Source organism: Crotalus tigris, unplaced genomic scaffold (genome assembly GCF_016545835.1).
Source record: "Crotalus tigris isolate CLP2741 ecotype Arizona unplaced genomic scaffold, ASM1654583v1 scf7180000017975.10810073628:1450386, whole genome shotgun sequence".
Lineage (NCBI taxonomy): Eukaryota > Metazoa > Chordata > Lepidosauria > Squamata > Viperidae > Crotalus > Crotalus tigris.
Genome location: NW_024096754.1, coordinates 268722 through 287500, shown reverse-complemented (window position 1 = coordinate 287500; position 18779 = coordinate 268722). Strand labels below are relative to the sequence as shown.

Below are 18779 nucleotides of genomic sequence, written 5' to 3'. Positions count from 1 at the left end.
TTGGAAAGATGAGATGATTGGCAAGCATCGATTGCACTGTGCTGAGGTTTAAAGGGTGCCTTTTGATCTTCAATGGTGAGAAAAATTAAGGCAGGGAAACTCAAATGCACCTGTATAAAACAGGTGGCACCTGGCTCAGTAGCAGAAACTGCGGGAGGGACCTCGGAGTCCTAGTGGACAATCGCTTAAATAGGAGCCAGCCGTGTGCGGCAGCTGCCAAAAAAGCCAACACAGTGCTAGGCTGCATTCACAGAGGGACAGAATCAAGAACATGTGTTAATACCACTTTACAAGGCCTTGGTAAGGCCACACTTGGAATACTGCATCCAGTTTTGGTCACCACGATGTAAAAAAGATGCTGAGACTCTAGAAAGAGTCCAGAGAAGAGCAACAAAGATGATTAGGGGGCTGGAGGCTAAAACATACAAGGAACGGTTGCTGGACTTGGGGATGTCTAGTTTAATGAAGAGAAGGACGAGGGGGGGACATGATAGCAGCCTTCCAGTATCTCAGGGGCTGCCCCAAAGAAGAGGGAGTCAAGCCATTCTCCAAAGCCCCTGAAGGCAGGACAAGAAGCAACGGATGGAAACTAATCAAGGAGAGAACCAACCTAGAACTAAGGAGAAACTTCCTGACGGTCAGAACAATTAACCAGTGGAACCACCTGCCTCCAGAAGCGGCGAATGCTCCAACGCTGGAAGTTTTTAAGAAGAGACTGGACAGCCAGGGGGTTGGACTCGATGACCTCCAAGGTCCCTTTCAACATTATTATTATTATTATGATGATGATGATGATGATTATGATGATGATGATGTCTACAACACAGTTGTCCTTTCAGCAGTCCCAAAAAAGGCTCCACACCCATTTGCACCACTCAGGTGACTCTGAGGACACAGATAAGCTTCCAAGCTATGATTCTCAGGGAGAGTACTAACGGCCAGGTGACTATCAATCCTTCCGTCTTTTTTTCTCCCTTTCTTTCTTTCTTTCTTCCTTCCTTCCTTCCTTCCTTCCTTTCTTCCTTCCTTCCTTCCTTCCTTTCTTTTTTCTCTCTCTCTCTCCCCCCCTCTCTTCCTCTGCCACTAGGACACTGCTGTAGGAATTTCGGAAAGCCAGGAAGGCGTAGAATTCTAGAGTTGGAAGGTCTTCTAGTCCTGCCCACATTCCTTGGGTGTCCTTCAAAAGAAGTTGAAGGACTGTGGTTTCATCCCTGATGGCGTCTCTCTCTTTCTCTCTCTCTCTCTCTCTCTCTCTCTCTCTCTCTCTCTCTCTCTCTCTCTCTCTCTTCCCCCCCACCCCAAAAGGTTCACGCCTGGGAGATCTCCGACCAGCTGCTACAGATCCAGCAGGATGTGGAGTCTTGTTACTTTGCGGCCCAAACCATGAAGATGAAAATCCAGACCTCGTTCTATGAGCTCCCGACGGATTCCCACGTCTCCCTCCGCGATTCCTTGCTTTCCCACATCCAGAACTTAAAAAATATGTCTCCCGTCATTGTCACCCAGGTGAGCATCCTTGCCGTACTGGTGGGCACACGCCTTAGCTCTGGCTGACGGCTTGGAGACCCACCAGGCCTCTTCTGGGTAATCTTTGTGGGCCTGAATGAGTCACTCTGAAATCTGGGGTGGACAGGTTGGTGTTGTCTGGTCCAGCAAGGATATGTGTATCCTATACAACAGTGGTTCTCCACCTGTGGGTCGGGACCCCATTTGGGGTCGAATGACCATTTCACGGGGGTCGCCAAACAACGCAGTCCGCCATTTTTTCCCCCCTTTTCCTTAGCTGTGCTACTCCCTTTTATTCTATTGGCTTTTGAAAGCCAATAGAAGAGACTCTCTTGAATAGAGTCTTAATTTTATTGGCTTTCAAAAGCCAATAGGAATTGTCCAGGCTGTCTCTGCCCTGCCGAGCCCGCCAAAAGTCCCATTCTGCAAACGGTGCTGCACCAGTTGAGTAGTCCTCGACTTACGACCGGTTGAGTAGTCCTCGACTTACAACCGGTTGGGGGTCACGGCATTAAAAAGGTTGAGAACCACTGCTATACAAGAATATCCATATAGGGTGGAGCCTCACTCCAACGTGACCAGCTGTGTGCGGCAGCAGCCAAAAAAGCTAATACAATCCTTAGTGGTATAAACAGAGGCATAGAATCAGAATCACGTGAAGTAGTCGTACGGCTTTATAAAACTCTAGTGAGGCCACACCTGGAATGCTGCAGCCAATTTTGGTCACCTTATCACAAAAAGGATGTTGAGACTTTGGAAAAAACGCAAAGAAGAGCAACTAAGATGATTAAAGGCCTGGAGACAAAAACATAGGAAGAACGGTTGCAGGAATTGGGTACGGCTAGTGTAGAGAAGAGAAGGACTAGGGGGGACATGATAGCAGTCTTCCAGTATTTGAGAAATTGCCACAAAGAAGAGGGGGTCAAAGCCCCAGAAGGCAGGACAAGAAACAACGGATGGAAACTCATCCAGGAGAGAAGCAACCTAGAACTAAGGAGAAACTTCCTGACAGTGAGGACAATTAACCAGTGGAACCACCTGCCTCCAGAAGTGGGTGATTCATCACTTAAGAAATTGGACAGGCACTTGTCTCGAAAGGTACCGTTCTCCTGCGCGAGCAGGGGGTTGGACTAGAAGACCTCCAGGGTCCCATCCAGCTTTATTCTGACTGAAGAATCTCGTTCTAAGCATCTGCTCTGCAGGGGATCCTCCTATCTTATTAAGAGCCGGGGTGATGCAGGAGTTAGAATGCAGTATTGGAGGCTTAACTCTGCCCACTGCCAGCAGTTCGATCCTGACCGGCTCAGGGTTGACTCAGCCTTCCATCCTTCCGAGGTCGGTAAAAAGAGGACCCGGATTGTTGGGGGGGGGGGGCAACAGGCTGACTCTAAACTGCTCAGAGAGGGCTGTAAAGCACAGCAAAGCGGTATATAAGTCTACGTCAGTGGTTCTCAGCCTGTGGGTCGGGACCCCATTTGGGGTCGAAGGACCATTTCACGGGGGTCGCCAAACAACGCAGTCTGCCATTTTTTCCCCTTTTCCTTAGCTGTGCTACTCCCTTTTATTCTATTGGCTTTTGAAAGCCAATAGAAGAGACTCTCTTGAATAGAGTCTCATTCTATTGGCTTTCAAAAGCCAATAGGGATTGTCCAGGCTGTCTCTGCCCTGCTGAGCCCGCCAAAAGTCCCATTCTGCAAACGGGGCTGCACCAGTTGAGTAGTCCTCGACTTACGACCGGTTGAGTAGTCCTCGACTTACGACCGGTTGGGGGGTCGCGGCATTAAAAAAGGTTGAGAACCACTGGTCTACGTGATCTTGCTAAGTCCGAAGGAAGGAAGGGAGGGAGGACGTGAGGGAGGAAAGGAAAGAGGGAGGGAGGGAGAACCGGAGAACCGTGGTGGCGCAGTGGTTAGACTGCAGTATTGCAGGCTAACTCTGCCCCACAACCTGCAGTTCGATCCTGACCAGCTCAAGGTTGACTCAGCCTTCCGTCCTTCCGAGGTCGGTAAAACGAGGACCCAGATTGTTGGGGGGCAAAAGCCTGACTCTGTAAACTGCTTAGAGAGGGCTGTGAAGAACCGTGAAGCGGTATATAAGTCTACGTACGGTTGCTATTGCTATCCGTTCTGTTCTGCCGGCTCCTCTGATCTCTTCTCTGTCTTTCTCTGTCTCTCTCCCCATCCCTCCGCAGCTTGCGTTAGCCATAGCCGACCTCGCCTTGCAGATGGCTTCTTGGAAAGGCTGCGTGCACACCCTGGTGGAAAAGTAAGTCGCCCCACTTTCTGGATCCCGTCTGAAAAACAGCCTGACGAAAGCCGCCCCGGCTGTGTCCGGGTCTCCCCGGAAGCGATCGGAGGAGCAGAAGGGGGCTCCAGGGGTGTGTGTGTGTGCTGGCTGTCCAGAAGGGGGAAATAGCTTCCGGAAGGGGGGCTTCCAAGAACATCAGTGGAGGAAACGTCGAGGTTCAGAAGAAATAGCAGCCTCCCTGCTTAGCTCCCATTTTGACCACCTTTCATTTTGCTTTCCTCAACGACCGTAATAGAATCTGCCCATTACAGTCGTTTGTTGCAAGGGTAATGGTGCTTTTTTTGTTTTTGTTTTTCACAAGGCAACTGGACTTTCTTGTTTTTTTTTTCTTGGAAGATGTTTTGCCTCTCATCCCAGAAGCTTCGTCAGTTCTGACTGGATGGTGGGGAAACGGATGGATTTATACTCCTTGCAGACCACTGGTCATTTGCCTTCTTTGAGAGGGTCGTTGAGGCCACTTGGAGGCTTGTCTGTGTCCTCAGGGTCACCTGAGTGGGGCAAATGGTGGGTGTGGAGCCTTCTTGGAATGGCAGAAAGGATTTGTGTTGTAGCCCGGAGATGCCGGTGCTTGGCAGAAATCCAGCTGGCCATAGAAATCAGGAGAACATAGAAGACTGTTGACATATATGAACTTTGGAAACACAGCCTACATAACTGACCAACATAGGAACGGCTCTGCTAGCAGCCGGTTACTCATAGAACGTAGAATTCGAGGGCTGGAAGGGACCTAGGCGGGGGGTCCACCACCTGTGGGTCACGGCCCACTACCGGTCCACAGCCTATTCCCAACCAGGCTGCACGAGTGACTGGCTGGTGTGCACGTGAGTCTCACAGAGGCTCATGGCCCTATTCGCGTGAGCGTTACAGGCACTACACGCTTCATTCTCGCAGGCACTCGGGGCCTCACTCGTGTGAGCGTCGTCAGTGCTCTCAACTTCACTCGTGCGAGCAACAGTTGCTCACACGCCTGCCCCTCCCATAAAACCATCCCCTCTTTCCCCCCCGCTGCAGGCTGCCAGTTCGGAAAGGTTGGGGGGCTCTTTAAGCCCAAGCCCTGCTCCAGGTAAGACACCATCTTGCACAAATGGTTGCCTAGTCTGTTTTTTAACAACCTCCAGGGATGGAGCGTGCACAGCTTTACTTTCGCCAATCGTTCTCACTGTCGGGAAATTCCTCTTTATTTCTAGGTTGGGTCACTATTTAACGATGTCCTACCTGTTACTTCTGGAGATCACCTGAGTGGGGCAAATGGGGTGGAGCCTTCTTGGAACTGCGGAACGGACCGTGTTGTAGACAGGAGATGGATAATGTCTTATTCCTCCCACTTTGTTGAGAGAGGGCGGTTCAATCCACACCCATTTGCATCACTCAGGTGACCTTGAGGACACAAACTTCCAAGTGGCCTCAATGACTTCCTTGTTTTTCTTTGAAGACATTTTCCTTCTCATCCAAGAAGCTTCTTCAGCTCTGACTGGATGGTGGGGAAATGGATGGATTTATACCCCTTGCACACCGCTGGTCATTTGCCTTCTTTGAGAGGGTCGTTGAGGCCACTTGGAGGCTTGTCTGTGTCCTCAGGGTCGCCTGAGTGGTGCAAATGGTAGGTGTGGAGCCTTCTTGAAATGGCGGAAAGGATTTGTGTTGTAGCCTGGAGATGGATGATGTCTTATCCCTCCCACTTTGTTGAGAGAGGGCGGTTCAATCCACACCCATTTGCACCACTCAGGTGACCCTGAGGACGCAGGCAAAGCTCCAACTGGCCTCAACGACTCTCTCAAAGGATGCAAATGACCAGCTTTCTGCAAAGAGTATAAATCCTCCCGTTCCCCACCATCCAGTCGGAGCCGAAGAAGCTTCTGGGATGAGAAGCAAAAGGTCTTCAAAGAAAAACCAGAGTCCAGTGGCCTCCTGAAAAAAGCACCTTTGGCCCAAGTTGGTTGGGGGCCTACTGCCTTTGGAAGGCCTGCTGGGCCCGCTGGCCTCTCCCCCGTGACCTTTCCGTATCTTCCCCTCCTTGTCTGGGGGGACACCAGGTACAATAACGACGTGATGTCCCTGCCCTTCCTGCTGGAGATCCTGACGGTGCTACCGGAGGAAGTGCACAGCCGGTCCCTGCGCATTGGAGCCAACCGCCGCACGGAGATCATTGAGGACCTGGCCTTCTACTCCAGCACGGTGGTCGCCCTCCTGGTGAGTTTTGCTTCGAAAGAGTCACCGCAGCTCAACGGAAGCTTCTGGCAGAAGGAAGGGGGAGCCTAGAACAGGGCTTTTCGACCAGTGGTACGGGTACCACCTGTGGTACATTGGCACCTGGCAGGTGGTACACGACCACCCTAGAAAAGTGGTAGCAGGGAAGGGGAATGAGCTGAACCGGTGGCAGCACCACACAAGCCTGAGCGAGAGACGGCTGGAACTGCAGGGGTGTCAGGGCTCAGTGGAAGCGCCAGGATCAGCACCAGGCTCCAACTGGAGCTCGGCGCTGATCCTGGGGCTTCTGCTGAGCCCAGAAGAAGCGCCGATCAGCTGGAATGTTGCAGCCTCTCCAGGGTCTTGTGGTTTACATTCAGATGCTTGTCAACTGATTCATATTTATGACGGTCACAGTGTCCCAGGGTCTTGTGAAGTGACCAAAACCTGCTGCAACCACCCAGCAGACGGGGGGAATAAAAACCAAATACTCCCCCCCCCCACCCCTGCTGCCAATCCTCAACAGAAATGCTCACAACAATGAAAACCTCGGACAGGAGGAAGAGCGCAGCCGGGCGGGAAGGCAGGTGTCTTGCTCGGCTGTGGCTTGGGGGGAGCTTTTTTCAGTGCCGTTGTAACTTCGAACAGTCACTAAGCGAACTGTTGTAAGTCGAGGACTACCTGTACTTTATCATTTTTTTCTTTTTGGGGGGGGGGTCATCAAGTTTTTGACACCTTGCTAGGTGACGGGTGGTCCTCGGATGTTGCCATATCCTAAAAGTGGTACAATGGGTGAAAAGGTTGAAAAGCCCTGACCTAGAAGTTGGGAAGATTGGAACTCGGGTTCCTTGCCGGCCATAAAATCAAGAGGGTGGCTTGGCACAACTTAACCGCACCGATCTGAGCTTAAATTGGGATTACACTGGGTCCATTTCTTTGGGTCGGTGAGTCCTGGCTCCTGGATGTTTCGGGATCAACGTTCGAATTCTGGTTCCTTCGGGGACAGGTGTGAGCTTTTCCTGGCAACAGTACAAAAACGGCTTATTCTTGCTTTTTGGGGGGGGGATGTTTTCCCCTCTTCTGAGTGTAGCCTACAGGCCTGGGATTTCCTTGTGGTCTCCCATCCAAGGAGAGTAAATAGGTTGCACTCTACCGAGAGAAGAGAATAATTGTAGCTCACGGCTGAACTGTGGAGTCCTTGGTGCTCTCTGAGCTGGGTAGTTTTCTTGCAGAAGTTACAGGATCCAAGTAGGGAACATCCTCAGCGCTAGAAGGGAATTTGATTTGTGAAGTGGAGGAGGAGGAAAAGAAGGGGGGGAGGAGGAAGGGAGAAGGGGGGGAGGAGGAAAGGGGAAGGGAAAGAGGCAGAAAAGGAGGGGGAGGAGGAGAAGAACTGTGGGGTCCCAGGTGCTCCCAGAGCTTGGTAGTTTTCTTGCAGATGTTTCATGACCCAACTAGGTAACATCATCTAGAGATGGTAGAAGGTATGCAGAGAGAAGGAGAGGGGGGAGGAGGAGGACGAGGAGGAGGAGGAGGAGGAAGAGAGGAAGAAGAAGGAGGAGGAGGATTGTGGAGTCCTTGGTGTCTCTGAGCTTGATGGCTTTTTTGCAGAAGTTTCATGACCCAACTAGGTAACATCATCTAGAGATGGTAGAAGGTATGCAGGGAGGAGGAGGAGGAGGAAGAGGAAGAAAGAAAGAAAGAAAGAAAGAAAAGAAAGAAAGAGAAGGAAGGAAAGAAAGAAAGAAAGAAAGAGAAGGAAGGAAGGAAACAAGGAAGGAAGGAAGGAAGGAAGGAAGAAAGAAAGAAAGAAAGAAAGAAAGAAAGAAAGAAAGAAAGAAAGAAAGACAGGGTCCTTGGTGCTCTCAGAGCTTAGTAGTTTTCTTGCAGACGTTTCATGACCCAACTAGGTAACATCATCTAGAGATGGTAGAAGGTATGCAGGGAGGAGGAGGAGGAGGAAGAGGAAGAAAGAAAGAAAGAAAGAAAGAAAAGAAAGAAAGAGAAGGAAGGAAAGAAAGAAAGAAAGAAAGAGAAGGAAGGAAGGAAACAAGGAAGGAAGGAAGGAAGGAAGGAAGAAAGAAAGAAAGAAAGAAAGAAAGAAAGAAAGAAAGAAAGAAAGAAAGAAAGAAAGAAAGAAAAGAAAGAAAGAGGAAAGAAAGGAAAGAAGGAAGAAAGTTGGAAGGCTCAAGAGAAGGTTGTTTTCTTGCAGACGTTTCATGACCCAACTAGGTAACATCATCTAGAGATGGTAAAGGTATGCAGGGAGGAGGAGGAGGAGGAGAGAGGAAGAAAGAAAGAAAGAAAGAAAGAAAGAAAGAAAGAAAGAAAGAAAAGAAAGAGAAGGAAGGAAGGAAGGAAGAAAGAAAGAAAGAAAGAAAGAAAGGAAGGAAGGAAGGAAAGAAAGAAAGAAAGAAAGAAAGAAAGAAAGAAAGAAAGAAAGAAAGAAAGAAAGAAAGACAGGGTCCTTGGTGCTCTCAGAGCTTAGTAGTTTTCTTGCAGACGTTTCATGACCCAACTAGGTAACATCATCTAGAGATGGTAGAAGGTATGCAGGGAGGAGGAGGAGGAGGAAGAGGAAGAAAGAAAGAAAGAAAGAAAGAAAGAAAGAAAGAAAGAAAGAAAAGAAAGAGAAGGAAGGAAGGAAGGAAGGAAGGAAGAAAGAAAGAAAGAAAGAAAGGAAGGAAGGAAGGAAAGAAAGAAAGAAAGAAAGAAAGAAAGAAAGAAAGAAAGAAAGAAAGAAAGAAAGAAAGAAAGAAAGACAGGGTCCTTGGTGCTCTCAGAGCTTAGTAGTTTTCTTGCAGACGTTTCATGACCCAACTAGGTAACATCATCAGAGCTAGAAGGGAGAGGGGTTTGTGGAGTGGAAGAGAAATAAAAGTGGTGGTGGAGGAGGAGGATTAGGTGGTCCTTGGTGCCCTCTGAGCTTGGGGGTTTCTTTCAAATGTTTCATGAGCCAACTAGACCTTCTCGCCCAAGCCTTCAAGGGCAGGCCCCTGTGCCTTGCCTCCCGTAGTTCTTCCTTGAGGGGAGCTGAACCCCGATTTCTTGTTCGTCCCTGCAGGTGACTTGCGTGGAGAAGGCCGGGAACGATGAGAAGATGCTCATCAAGATCTTCCGATGCCTCGGCAGCTGGTTCAACCTGGGCGTCCTGGACAGCACCTTCATGGCCAACAGCAAGTTGCTCTCCCTGCTTTTTGAGGTTCTGGTGCGTGTCCTGAAGTCCCCCCGTCCCAAGGCTTGGAGGGGCAGCTGGGCGCCCCCTGCCCAGAAGGGAGACACCAGGCAGGTGTCTTAACTTGGGGACCGTTGTAGGACCAGAACAGGTGGCCAATGGCATCTCCCCGTAGGTCAGCAGACAGTTAGGAGGAAGATCAAAGGACTTCCATCTGAACACGACCCCGATAAATTAGAAACCGTTAGAACAGTTTGCCTCCAGAAGCGGTGGATGCTCCAACACTGGAAGTTTTTAAGAAGAGACTGGACAGCCATTTGTCTGAAAGGGTAGACGGTCGCCTGCTTGACCAGGCGGCTGGACTAGAAGACCTCCAAGAACCCTTCTAGATTTGATTCCGTTCCATTCTATTCTATTCTATTCTCTATTCTATTCTATTCTATTCTCAATTCTATTCTATTCTCTATTCTATTCATTATTATTTTATTATTTCTATTCTATTCTCTATTCTATTCTATTCTCTATTCTATTCTATTCTCTATTCTATTCTATTCTCAATTCTATTCTATTCTCTATTCTATTCATTATTATTTTATTATTTCTATTCTATTCTCTATTCTATTCTATTCTCTATTCTATTCTATTCTATTCTCAATTCTATTCTATTCTCTATTCTATTCTATTCTCTATTCTATTCATTATTATTTTATTATTTCTATTCTATTCTGTCCTGTCCTGTCCTATCCTATCCTATCCTATCCTATCCTATCCTATTCTATTCTTTCCATTCTATTCTATTCTCAATTCTATTCTATTCTATTCTATTTTCTATTCTATTCATTATTATTTTATTATTTCTATTCTATTCTATTCTCAATTCTATTCATTATTATTTTATTATTTCTATTCTATTCTATCCTATCCTATTCTATCGTATCCTATCCTGTCCTATCCTATTCTATTCTATTCTATTCTGTTCTTTCCATTCTATTCTATTCTATTCTCAATTCTATTCTATTCTATTTTCTATTCTATTCATTATTATTTTATTATTTCTATTCTAGTCTATTCTAGTCTATTCTATTCTATTCTCAATTCTATTCATTATTATTTTATTATTTCTATTCTATTCTATTCTATTCTATTCTATTCTATTCTATTCTATTCTATCGTATCCTGTCCTGTCCTATCCTGTCCTATTCTATTCTTTCTATTCTGTTCCATTCCGTTCCATTCCATTCTATTCTATTCTATTCAATTCTATTTTTTCCATTCCATTCCATTCCATTGCTTGGTTATGGGAAATAAAGGGGGTCCTCGACGTACGACTGTTTGAAATTACGACCGATTTACAATGACATCTCCCCTATGTCAAGAGACAGTTAGATAGAAGGTCCAAGGACTCCCGTCTTAGCACAACCCTGATAAATGGGGCTTAAGTACAGAAAGTTCCCAACTTACGATTCTGACCTACCTTGGTGCTAGATATGACCTGGATTCAAAGTTCCCACGCTTCTCTGCCCGTGTTCGCGTGAGCAACCAATTAGACACAGGTTTGTAATCATCCCTTTCCATCCAATGTGGTAGGAAAGTGTGAATAACCACAGCTGGTCAGGTAATCTCGGGGGAATGGGAAAGGAGGCTGAGATCCTTGCGGGAAGATAAAGCAAGATCTCTGGGTGGCCTCTTTTCCAGCAACAGGACAAGACCTCGTCCAACTTGCACGAAGCCGCCTCGGACTGCATTTGTTCCGCGCTCTACGCCATCGAGAACGTGGAGACCCACCTTCCCCTCGCCCTGCAGCTCTTCCAGGGCGTCCTGACCCTGGAGACGGCCTACCACATGGCTGTAGCCCGCGAGGATCTGGACAAGTGAGTACTTGGAGCAGCCTTCACCTGGGCCCTGTTGCTGGGAAGTGTTTGACGGCGAGACGTTCAGCCGGGTGGCAGTCAGACACGTGTGGCTGTGTTGAAATTCCAATCTCAGTTGCTCAAGGGAAAAGAAGTTGGTTCTGGGTTCAAGGAAATGTTCCCAAGAGGTTAGAAACTGGGAGACAGTGAGTTCTAGTCCTGCCTTAAGTATGAAAGCCGGTTGGTGACTTGGGGCAATCACCGGGAGATTGTAAGTTCAGTGTCCCACCTTAGGCTCCAACACTGGAAGTTTTTAAGAAGAGACCAGACAATCCTTTGTCCGAAATGGTATGGGGTTTCCTGCCTGAGCAGGGGGTTGGACTAGATGACCTACAAGGTCCCTTCCAGCTTTTTTATTATTATTTTGGATCATCGCACAGTCAGCCAGATTTTCAGACTGGGTTTGGCATTTTGTCTACCTATCGAGTCCTTACCCAGGACCTGGGATAGGCAGATGTGGATGTTGATGGTATTACAGATCTCATCGCAGGATGGAAGCAGTTCCTAGTAAGGCTGCCTTTTGCAATTGACTAATAGCGAATTTGTCAATGCCAGTGGTGTTCAAGTGGTGCTCCAGTTGTTCTGGGATTGCACCCAAGGAGCCTATGACTATTGGTACTACCCGTGCTTGCTTTTGCCACAGTCTTTCTATTTCTATTTGTAGGTCTTTGTATTTTGTTATCTTCTCCAGTTCTTTCTCTTCTATTCTGCTATCTCCAGGCACTGCCACATCCACTATCCAGACTTTTTTGTCTTTCTTATCGACAATTGTTAAGTCTGGGTGTTATGTTGCAGGTGCTTGTCTGTTTGAATTCTGAAGTCCCAGAGCAGTTTAATTTTATCATTTTCTATGACTTTCTCTATTTTATGATCCCACCAGTTTTTGCTTACAGGCAAATGATATTTTTTGCAGATCTTCCAATGCACCATTGTCGCTACTTTGTCATGCCGCTGCTTGTAATCAGTCTGTGCAATCTTCTTGCAGCAGCTTACCAGGTGGTCCACTGTTTCTTCAGCTTATTATTATTAAAAAACCACCTTGCCTTGTCTGGCCACCTGCCCTGATTTTGTTCCAACTGAGATTGTCTTGCCGACTTACGACCGCCTGGCGTTTTATTTTATTTTATATATTTTTTTTCCTAGGGTCCTCAACTACTGTCGGATCTTCACCGAACTCTGCGAGACCTTTCTGGACAAAATCGTCTGCACCCCGGGCCAAGGCTTGGGGGACCTGCGGACTATCGAGCTGCTCTTGATCTGTGCGGGACACCCCCAGTACGAGGTAGGAAGCCCCAGCCCCAGCCTCCGCCTTCCCTTCCCCCGGTCAATGTCGATGGAGGATTCTCCGTCATCCAGGTCACGGTTATCCCAAAAAGTGCTTTTTTCACAAGGCCACTGGACTTCCTTGTTTTTCTCTGAAGACGTTTTACTTCTCAGTCAAGAAGCTTCTTCAGGTTCTGACTGGATGGTGGGGAATGGAAGGATTTGTACTCCTTGCAGAGAGCTGGTCATTTGCATTTTTAGAGACTCGTTGAAGCCACTTGGAGGTTTGTCTGTGTCTTCAAGGGTCACCTGAGTGGTGCAAATAGGTGTCCCAACCCTTTCAGCAGTTCCAAGAAGGCTCCACTCAGGTGACCCTGAGGACACAGACAAACCTCCTGGTGGCCTCAATGACCCTCTAAAAGGATGCAAATGACCAGCTCTCTGCAAGGAGTATAAATCCTCCGTTCCCCACCATTCGGTCAGAACCAGAAGAAGCTTCTTGGATGAGAAGCGAAACGTCTTCAAAGAAAAATGAGAATGTCCCATTGCCTCTTGAAAACGCACCTTTGGGATTCCCTCGGTAGAACGTGCAACCATCCCGAGAAGTTTTGGGGTGCTCAAGAGTGTTGAGGGGGGCTGCTGCCTGGTGCCAGAAGAGGGAAAACTAAAAGGACCTCTTGCCACTCCAGGTGGTGGAGATCTCCTTCAACTTCTGGTACCGGCTGGGCGAGCACCTGTACAAGACCGACGACGCCATCATCCACAGCATCTTCAAGGCCTACATTCAGCGGCTCCTTCACGCCTTGGCACGGCACTGCCAGCTGGACCCAGACCACGTAAGCCAATTGTTTTTCCCCCTCGCCCTTGTTTTTGTAGGCCAGTGGTCCACAACCTTTCTGCCTTGGTGGCCCGGTGTTGGGGGAGGGCGATGCAAAGGGGATAGCTCTGTGTGTGGGGCAGGCGGGCGCATGAGTGCCCATAGCTCCGTTGGTGCCAGTGGAGCTGCACACGCATGCGCTCACCTGTCGCTTGTGTGGCTCGGGAGTGAGCTGCAGCCCAAGGATTGGGGACCCTTGCTTAGGTCAGTGCAGGGGTAGGCAACCTTGGCCCTTTTATGACATGTGGACTTCAACTCCCAGAATTCCTGAGCCAACATGAGGGAACTATGGCCCCTTCATGACTCGTGGACTTCAACTCCCAGAATTCCTGAGCCAGCGTGAGGGAACTATGGCCCCCTCATGACTCGTGGACTTCAACTCCCAGAATTCCTGAGCCAGCGTGAGGGAACTATGGCCCCTTCATGACTTGTGGACTTCAACTCCCAGAATTCCTGAGCCAGCGTGAGGGAACTATGGCCCCTTCATGACTTGCGGACTTCAACTCCCAGAATTCCTGAGCCAGCGTGAGGGAACTATGGCCCCTTCATGACTGGTGGACTTCAACTCCCAGAATTCCTGAGCCAGCCTGGCTCAGCTTGGAAACCTTTTGCTTTCCCCTCAGCATGGCTGGCTCAGGAATTCTGGGAGTTGAAGTCCACCAGTCATAAAAGAGCCAAGGTTGCCTACCCCTGATGTAAGGACCAGGTTACTAACTTACCCACTGCAGTGATTCACTGAACAACCTGGGGCGAGGAAGGTCGTAAAATGGGGCAAGACTCATTTAACGAACGTCTTGCTTAGCGACGGAAATTTCAGCTCGGCTGGGATTGTAAATCGAGGACTTCCCTGTATGCTCAGCGTCGCAACCCTGAGGACTTCAACTCCCAGAATTCTTCAGCCAGCCTCGTCACCCTCTCAGTGATCTCCTTTCTCCTCTCCCGCTCCCCAAATCCTAGGAAGGGATCCCCGAGGAAACCGATGACTTTGGGGAGTTCCGGATGAGAGTGTCGGACCTCGTCAAGGACCTGATCTTCCTGGTCGGCTCCGTGGAGTGCTTTGCCCAGGTGAGGGTCAGGAAAGGAAAGGGGGCCACTGGGAGGTTCATCTGGTGCGCCCACTGTTAGCTCTGCCTTCTAGCTTGATGGAGAGCCTCTTCTGGTTTATACTGATTTGTATTCCACCTTTATTACGATGTATGTAAATCAAGGCAGCAAACGTATGTAATCTTCCTTCCAACTCCCTATTTTCCCCACAACGACCCTGTGAGGTGGGTTGGACTGAGAGACAGGGATTGGCCCAAAGTCACCCAGAGGGCTTTCATGCCTAAGGCGGGACTAGAACTCACCGTCTCCTGGTGATTGGCCCAAACTCACCGAGCTGGCATACATGTCTAAGGCGGGACTAGAACTCACCGTCTCCTGGTGATTGGCCCAAAGTCCCCGAGCCGGCTTTCAGGCCTAAGGCGGGACTAGAACTCACCATCTCCTGGTGATTGGCCCAAAGTCACCCAGCTGGTTCTCAGGCCTAAGGCGGGACTAGAACTCCCTGTCTCCTGGTGATTGGCCCAAAGTCACCCAGCCGGCTTTCATGCCTAAGGCGGGACTAGAACTCCCCGTCTCCTGTTGATTGGCCCAAACTCACTGAGCTGGCATACATGTCTAAGGCGGGACTAGAACTCACTGTCTCCTGGTGATTGGCCCAAAGTCCCCCAGCCGGCTTTCATGCCTAAGGCGGGACTAGAACTCCCCGTCTGCTGGTGATTGGCCCAAAGTCACCCAGCCGGCTTTCATGACTCAGGCGGGACTAGAACTCCCCGTCTGCTGGTGATTGGCCCAAAGTCACCTAGCCGGCTTCCATGGCTCAGGCGGGACTAGAACTCACCATCTCCTGGTGATTGGCCCAAAGTCACCCAGCCGGCTTTCCTGCCTAAGGCAGGACTAGAACTCCCCGTCTCCTGGTGATTGGCCCAAAGTCACCCAGTTGGCTTTCATGCCTAAGGCGGGACAAGAACTCCCCGTCTCCTGGTGATTGGCCCAAAGTCACCCAGTCGGCTTTCATGCCTAAGGCGGGACAAGAACTCCCCGTCTCCTGGTGATTGGCCCAAACTCACCGAGCTGGCATACATGTCTAAGGCGGGACTAGAACTCACCGTCTCCTGGTGATTGGCCCAAAGTCCCCCAGCCGGCTTTCAGGCCTAAGGCGGGACTAGAACTCACCATCTCCTGGTGATTGGCCCAAAGTCACCCAGCTGGTTCTCAGGCCTAAGGCGGGACTAGAACTCCCTGTCTCCTGGTGATTGGCCCAAAGTCACCCAGCCGGCTTTCATGCCTAAGGCAGGACTAGAACTCCCCGTCTCCTGGTGATTGGCCCAAACTCACTGAGTTGGCATACATGTCTAAGGCGGGACTAGAACTCACTGTCTCCTGGTGATTGGCCCAAAGTCCCCCAGCCGGCTTTCATGCCTAAGGCGGGACTAGAACTCCCCGTCTGCTGGTGATTGGCCCAAAGTCACCTAGCCGGCTTCCATGGCTCAGGCGGGACTAGAACTCACCATCTTCTGGTGATTGGCCCAAAGTCACCCAGCCGGCTTTCCTGCCTAAGGCAGGACTAGAACTCCCCGTCTCCTGGTGATTGGCCCAAAGTCACCCAGTTGGCTTTCATGCCTAAGGCGGGACAAGAACTCCCCGTCTCCTGGTGATTGGCCCAAAGTCACCCAGTCGGCTTTCATGCCTAAGGCGGGACAAGAACTCCCCGTCTCCTGGTGATTGGCCCAAAGTCACCCAGCCGGCTTTCCTGCTTAAGATGGGAGACTGTGGCGTGGTGGGGCTTTTCTCAGAGTTGAAAATTGCTTGGTTACGTCATATTCCCCCTCCCTCCCTCCATTTCTTCTTGCAGCTTTACGCCACTTTGAAAGAAGGCAACCCGCCCTGGGAGGTGACGGAGGCCGTGCTCTTCATCATGGCTTCAATAGCCAAGAGTGTTGACCAGTGAGTAGTGGGGGGGGGGAGCCATCCCAGAGTCTGGGTGTAGCACACTGCGTGTGAGTGTTTGGGCCTCCTAGTGTACAATGAATAGTGTAAATTGGACCCAGAATGTGTCTCTCACTCTCCCTGACTCTTCTTTCCACCTGACTGGAAAGGGCCTGGCTTCCTATAACAATAACAGTAGAAGAGTGAGAAGGAACCTTAGAGGTCTTCTAGTCCAGCCCCCTGCTGAAGCAGAAGATCCTGTACTATTCCGGACAATTGGTTGTCCAGTCCCTTCTTAAAAGCCTCCTTTAGTCAGGAGGAAGTTGCTAGCTTGCCCCCTTTTACATATTTGTATTTATTTACATACATTAATTTTTCTACTTATTTATTCATTTGTTCCAGCCGTTATTATTTATATAAATAGAATAGAATAGAATATACAATATATATAGAATATAAAATAGAATAGAACAGAATGGAATATAGAGTAGACTATACTATACTATACTATACTATACTATACTATACTATACTATACTATACTATACTATACTATACTAGAACAGAACAGAATAGAATAGAATAGAATAGAATAGAAAATATGGAATAGAATAGAATATACAATATATATAGAATATAAAATAGAATAGAACAGAATGGAATATAGAATAGACTACGCTAGAATAGAATAGAATATACAATATATATAAGAATATAAAATAGAATAGAACAGAATGGAATATAGAGTAGACTATACTAGAATAGAATAGAATATACAATATATATAGAATATAAAATAGAATAGAACAGAATGGAATATAGAATAGACTACACTAGAATAGAATAGCTCAAAATAACTCAAGGCAATGAACATATCCAACACTCCTTCCTCTTGTAAGTTGTTACACTTGTAACTCGAGGCACCCACAGGTCCAGACCCCATTTTACTCCATTTTACGGTGGTGGTCGTTAAACAAATCACCGTTAAACGAATCACAAAAGACTGTGGGGTTCTTTTGCCAGCAATCCCCCCCCCCAAAAAAAGACAAATCACAGTCCAAGTGACCACAGGACACCGCAAGCTGTCGCAGAAGCGAGTTGCGGAGCTCCCGAAATGTAGTCACGCGATTGAATGGTGTGTGTGTGTGTGTGTGTGTGTGTGTGTGTGTGTGTGTGTGTGTGCAGGCTCGTGACATCTTTTGATGGCCAAAAGTGCTTATAAGCTTTAAGGCAGTGTTTCTCAACCTTGATCATTTTAAGGCATGTGGACTTCAACTCCCAGAATTCCACAGCCAGCATTGCTGGCTGTGGAATTCTGGGAGTTGAAGTCCACATGCCTTAAAATGGTCAAGGTTGAGAAACACTGCCTTAAAGCATCTTTTACGAACCTTTCCTAATTTCAGACTCTTGTTAAGCGACACGTTGTAAGTCGAGGACTACCTCTAGGATGTCTCTTCCCCACGAATCTGGCTCCTAGAATCCAGATGGCTTCCTGCCGGAGGGAGGAAAAGTGTGTGTGTGTGTGTGTGTTGTGTGCATGCGCGCGCTTTATAAATCATTCAATAGCCCAGGGACCTGCTGGGGGGGCCCCGTAGTCCATGTCATGTTTTTGAGGGCTGAATTGTCCTGCTTTCCTCCCCCCCCCCCAGAGAGAATAACCCCACCCTGGTGGAAGTGCTGGACGGAGTGGTGCGCCTCCCTGAAGCCGTGCACACGGCGGTGCGCTACACAAGCATCGAACTGGTTGGGGAGATGAGCGAAGTGGTGGACAGGAACCCCCATTTCCTGGGTGAGTGGGGAGAGAGAGGCGGGGGGGCGAGGCTGTAGTTCGGTCAGCGCAGGCGGGAACCCCAAGGCAGCCCCCCACGGACCCTCCGGACGAGAGGATTGTCCAGCTCCCTTTGTAGGTTGTGGGGGCCCTGTCCCTGAGAGTTTGTCATTCAGACTGGGGCCCTGTGGGTGGGTGGGAGGGAGGGAGGGATGGAAAAATAGAAGGAAGAAAGGATGGATGGATGGATGGATAGGTGAGTGGAAGGAAGGATAGGGAGGAAGGAAGTATGAAGGATGGAAGAATAGAAGGAAGAAAGGATGGATGGAAGGAAGGAAAGATGGATGGATGAAAGAATAGAAGGAAGAAAGAATGGATGGAAGGAAGGAAGGAAAGATGGATGGATGAAAGAATAGAAGGAAGAAAGGATGGATGGAAGGAAGAAAGGAAAGATGGATGCAAGAATGGAAGGAAGAAAGGATGGAAGGAAGGAAGGAAGATGGATAGGTGAGTGGAAGGGAGGAAGGAAGTATGAAGGATGGATGGAAGAAGAGAAGGAAGAAAGGATGGATGGAAGGAAGGAAAGATGGATGGATGAAAGAATAGAAGGAAGAAAGGATGGATGGAAGGAAGAAAGGAAAGATGGATGCAAGAATGGAAGGAAGAAAGGATGGAAGGAAGGAAGGAAGATGGATAGGTGAGTGGAAGGGAGGAAGGAAGTATGAAGGATGGATGGAAGAAGAGAAGGAAGAAAGGATGGATGGAAGGAAGGAAGGAAAGATGGATGCAAGAATGGAAGGAAGGAAGATGGATAGG

General features: G+C 48.7%; 1 protein-coding gene across 3 annotated transcripts in view; it reads left to right on the top strand.

Annotated features, from left to right (window-relative positions):
* Positions 1-18779, top strand: part of TNPO3 (transportin 3) — a 43261-nt gene that overhangs the window by 9450 nt on the left and 15032 nt on the right. For 2 of the 3 annotated variants that reach the window (XM_039345717.1, XM_039345715.1), the window contains exons 2-11: positions 1306-1506; positions 3698-3771; positions 5835-6003; positions 9065-9208; positions 10871-11046; positions 12229-12367; positions 13038-13184; positions 14183-14290; positions 16122-16213; positions 17845-17984. In XM_039345717.1, coding sequence (XP_039201651.1) covers positions 1306-1506; positions 3698-3771; positions 5835-6003; positions 9065-9208; positions 10871-11046; positions 12229-12367; positions 13038-13184; positions 14183-14290; positions 16122-16213; positions 17845-17984 — 1390 coding nt within the window. The remainder of the gene's footprint in view (positions 1-1305; positions 1507-3697; positions 3772-5834; positions 6004-9064; positions 9209-10870; positions 11047-12228; positions 12368-13037; positions 13185-14182; positions 14291-16121; positions 16214-17844; positions 17985-18779) is intronic. The other variant, XM_039345716.1, reaches the window with a different exon arrangement.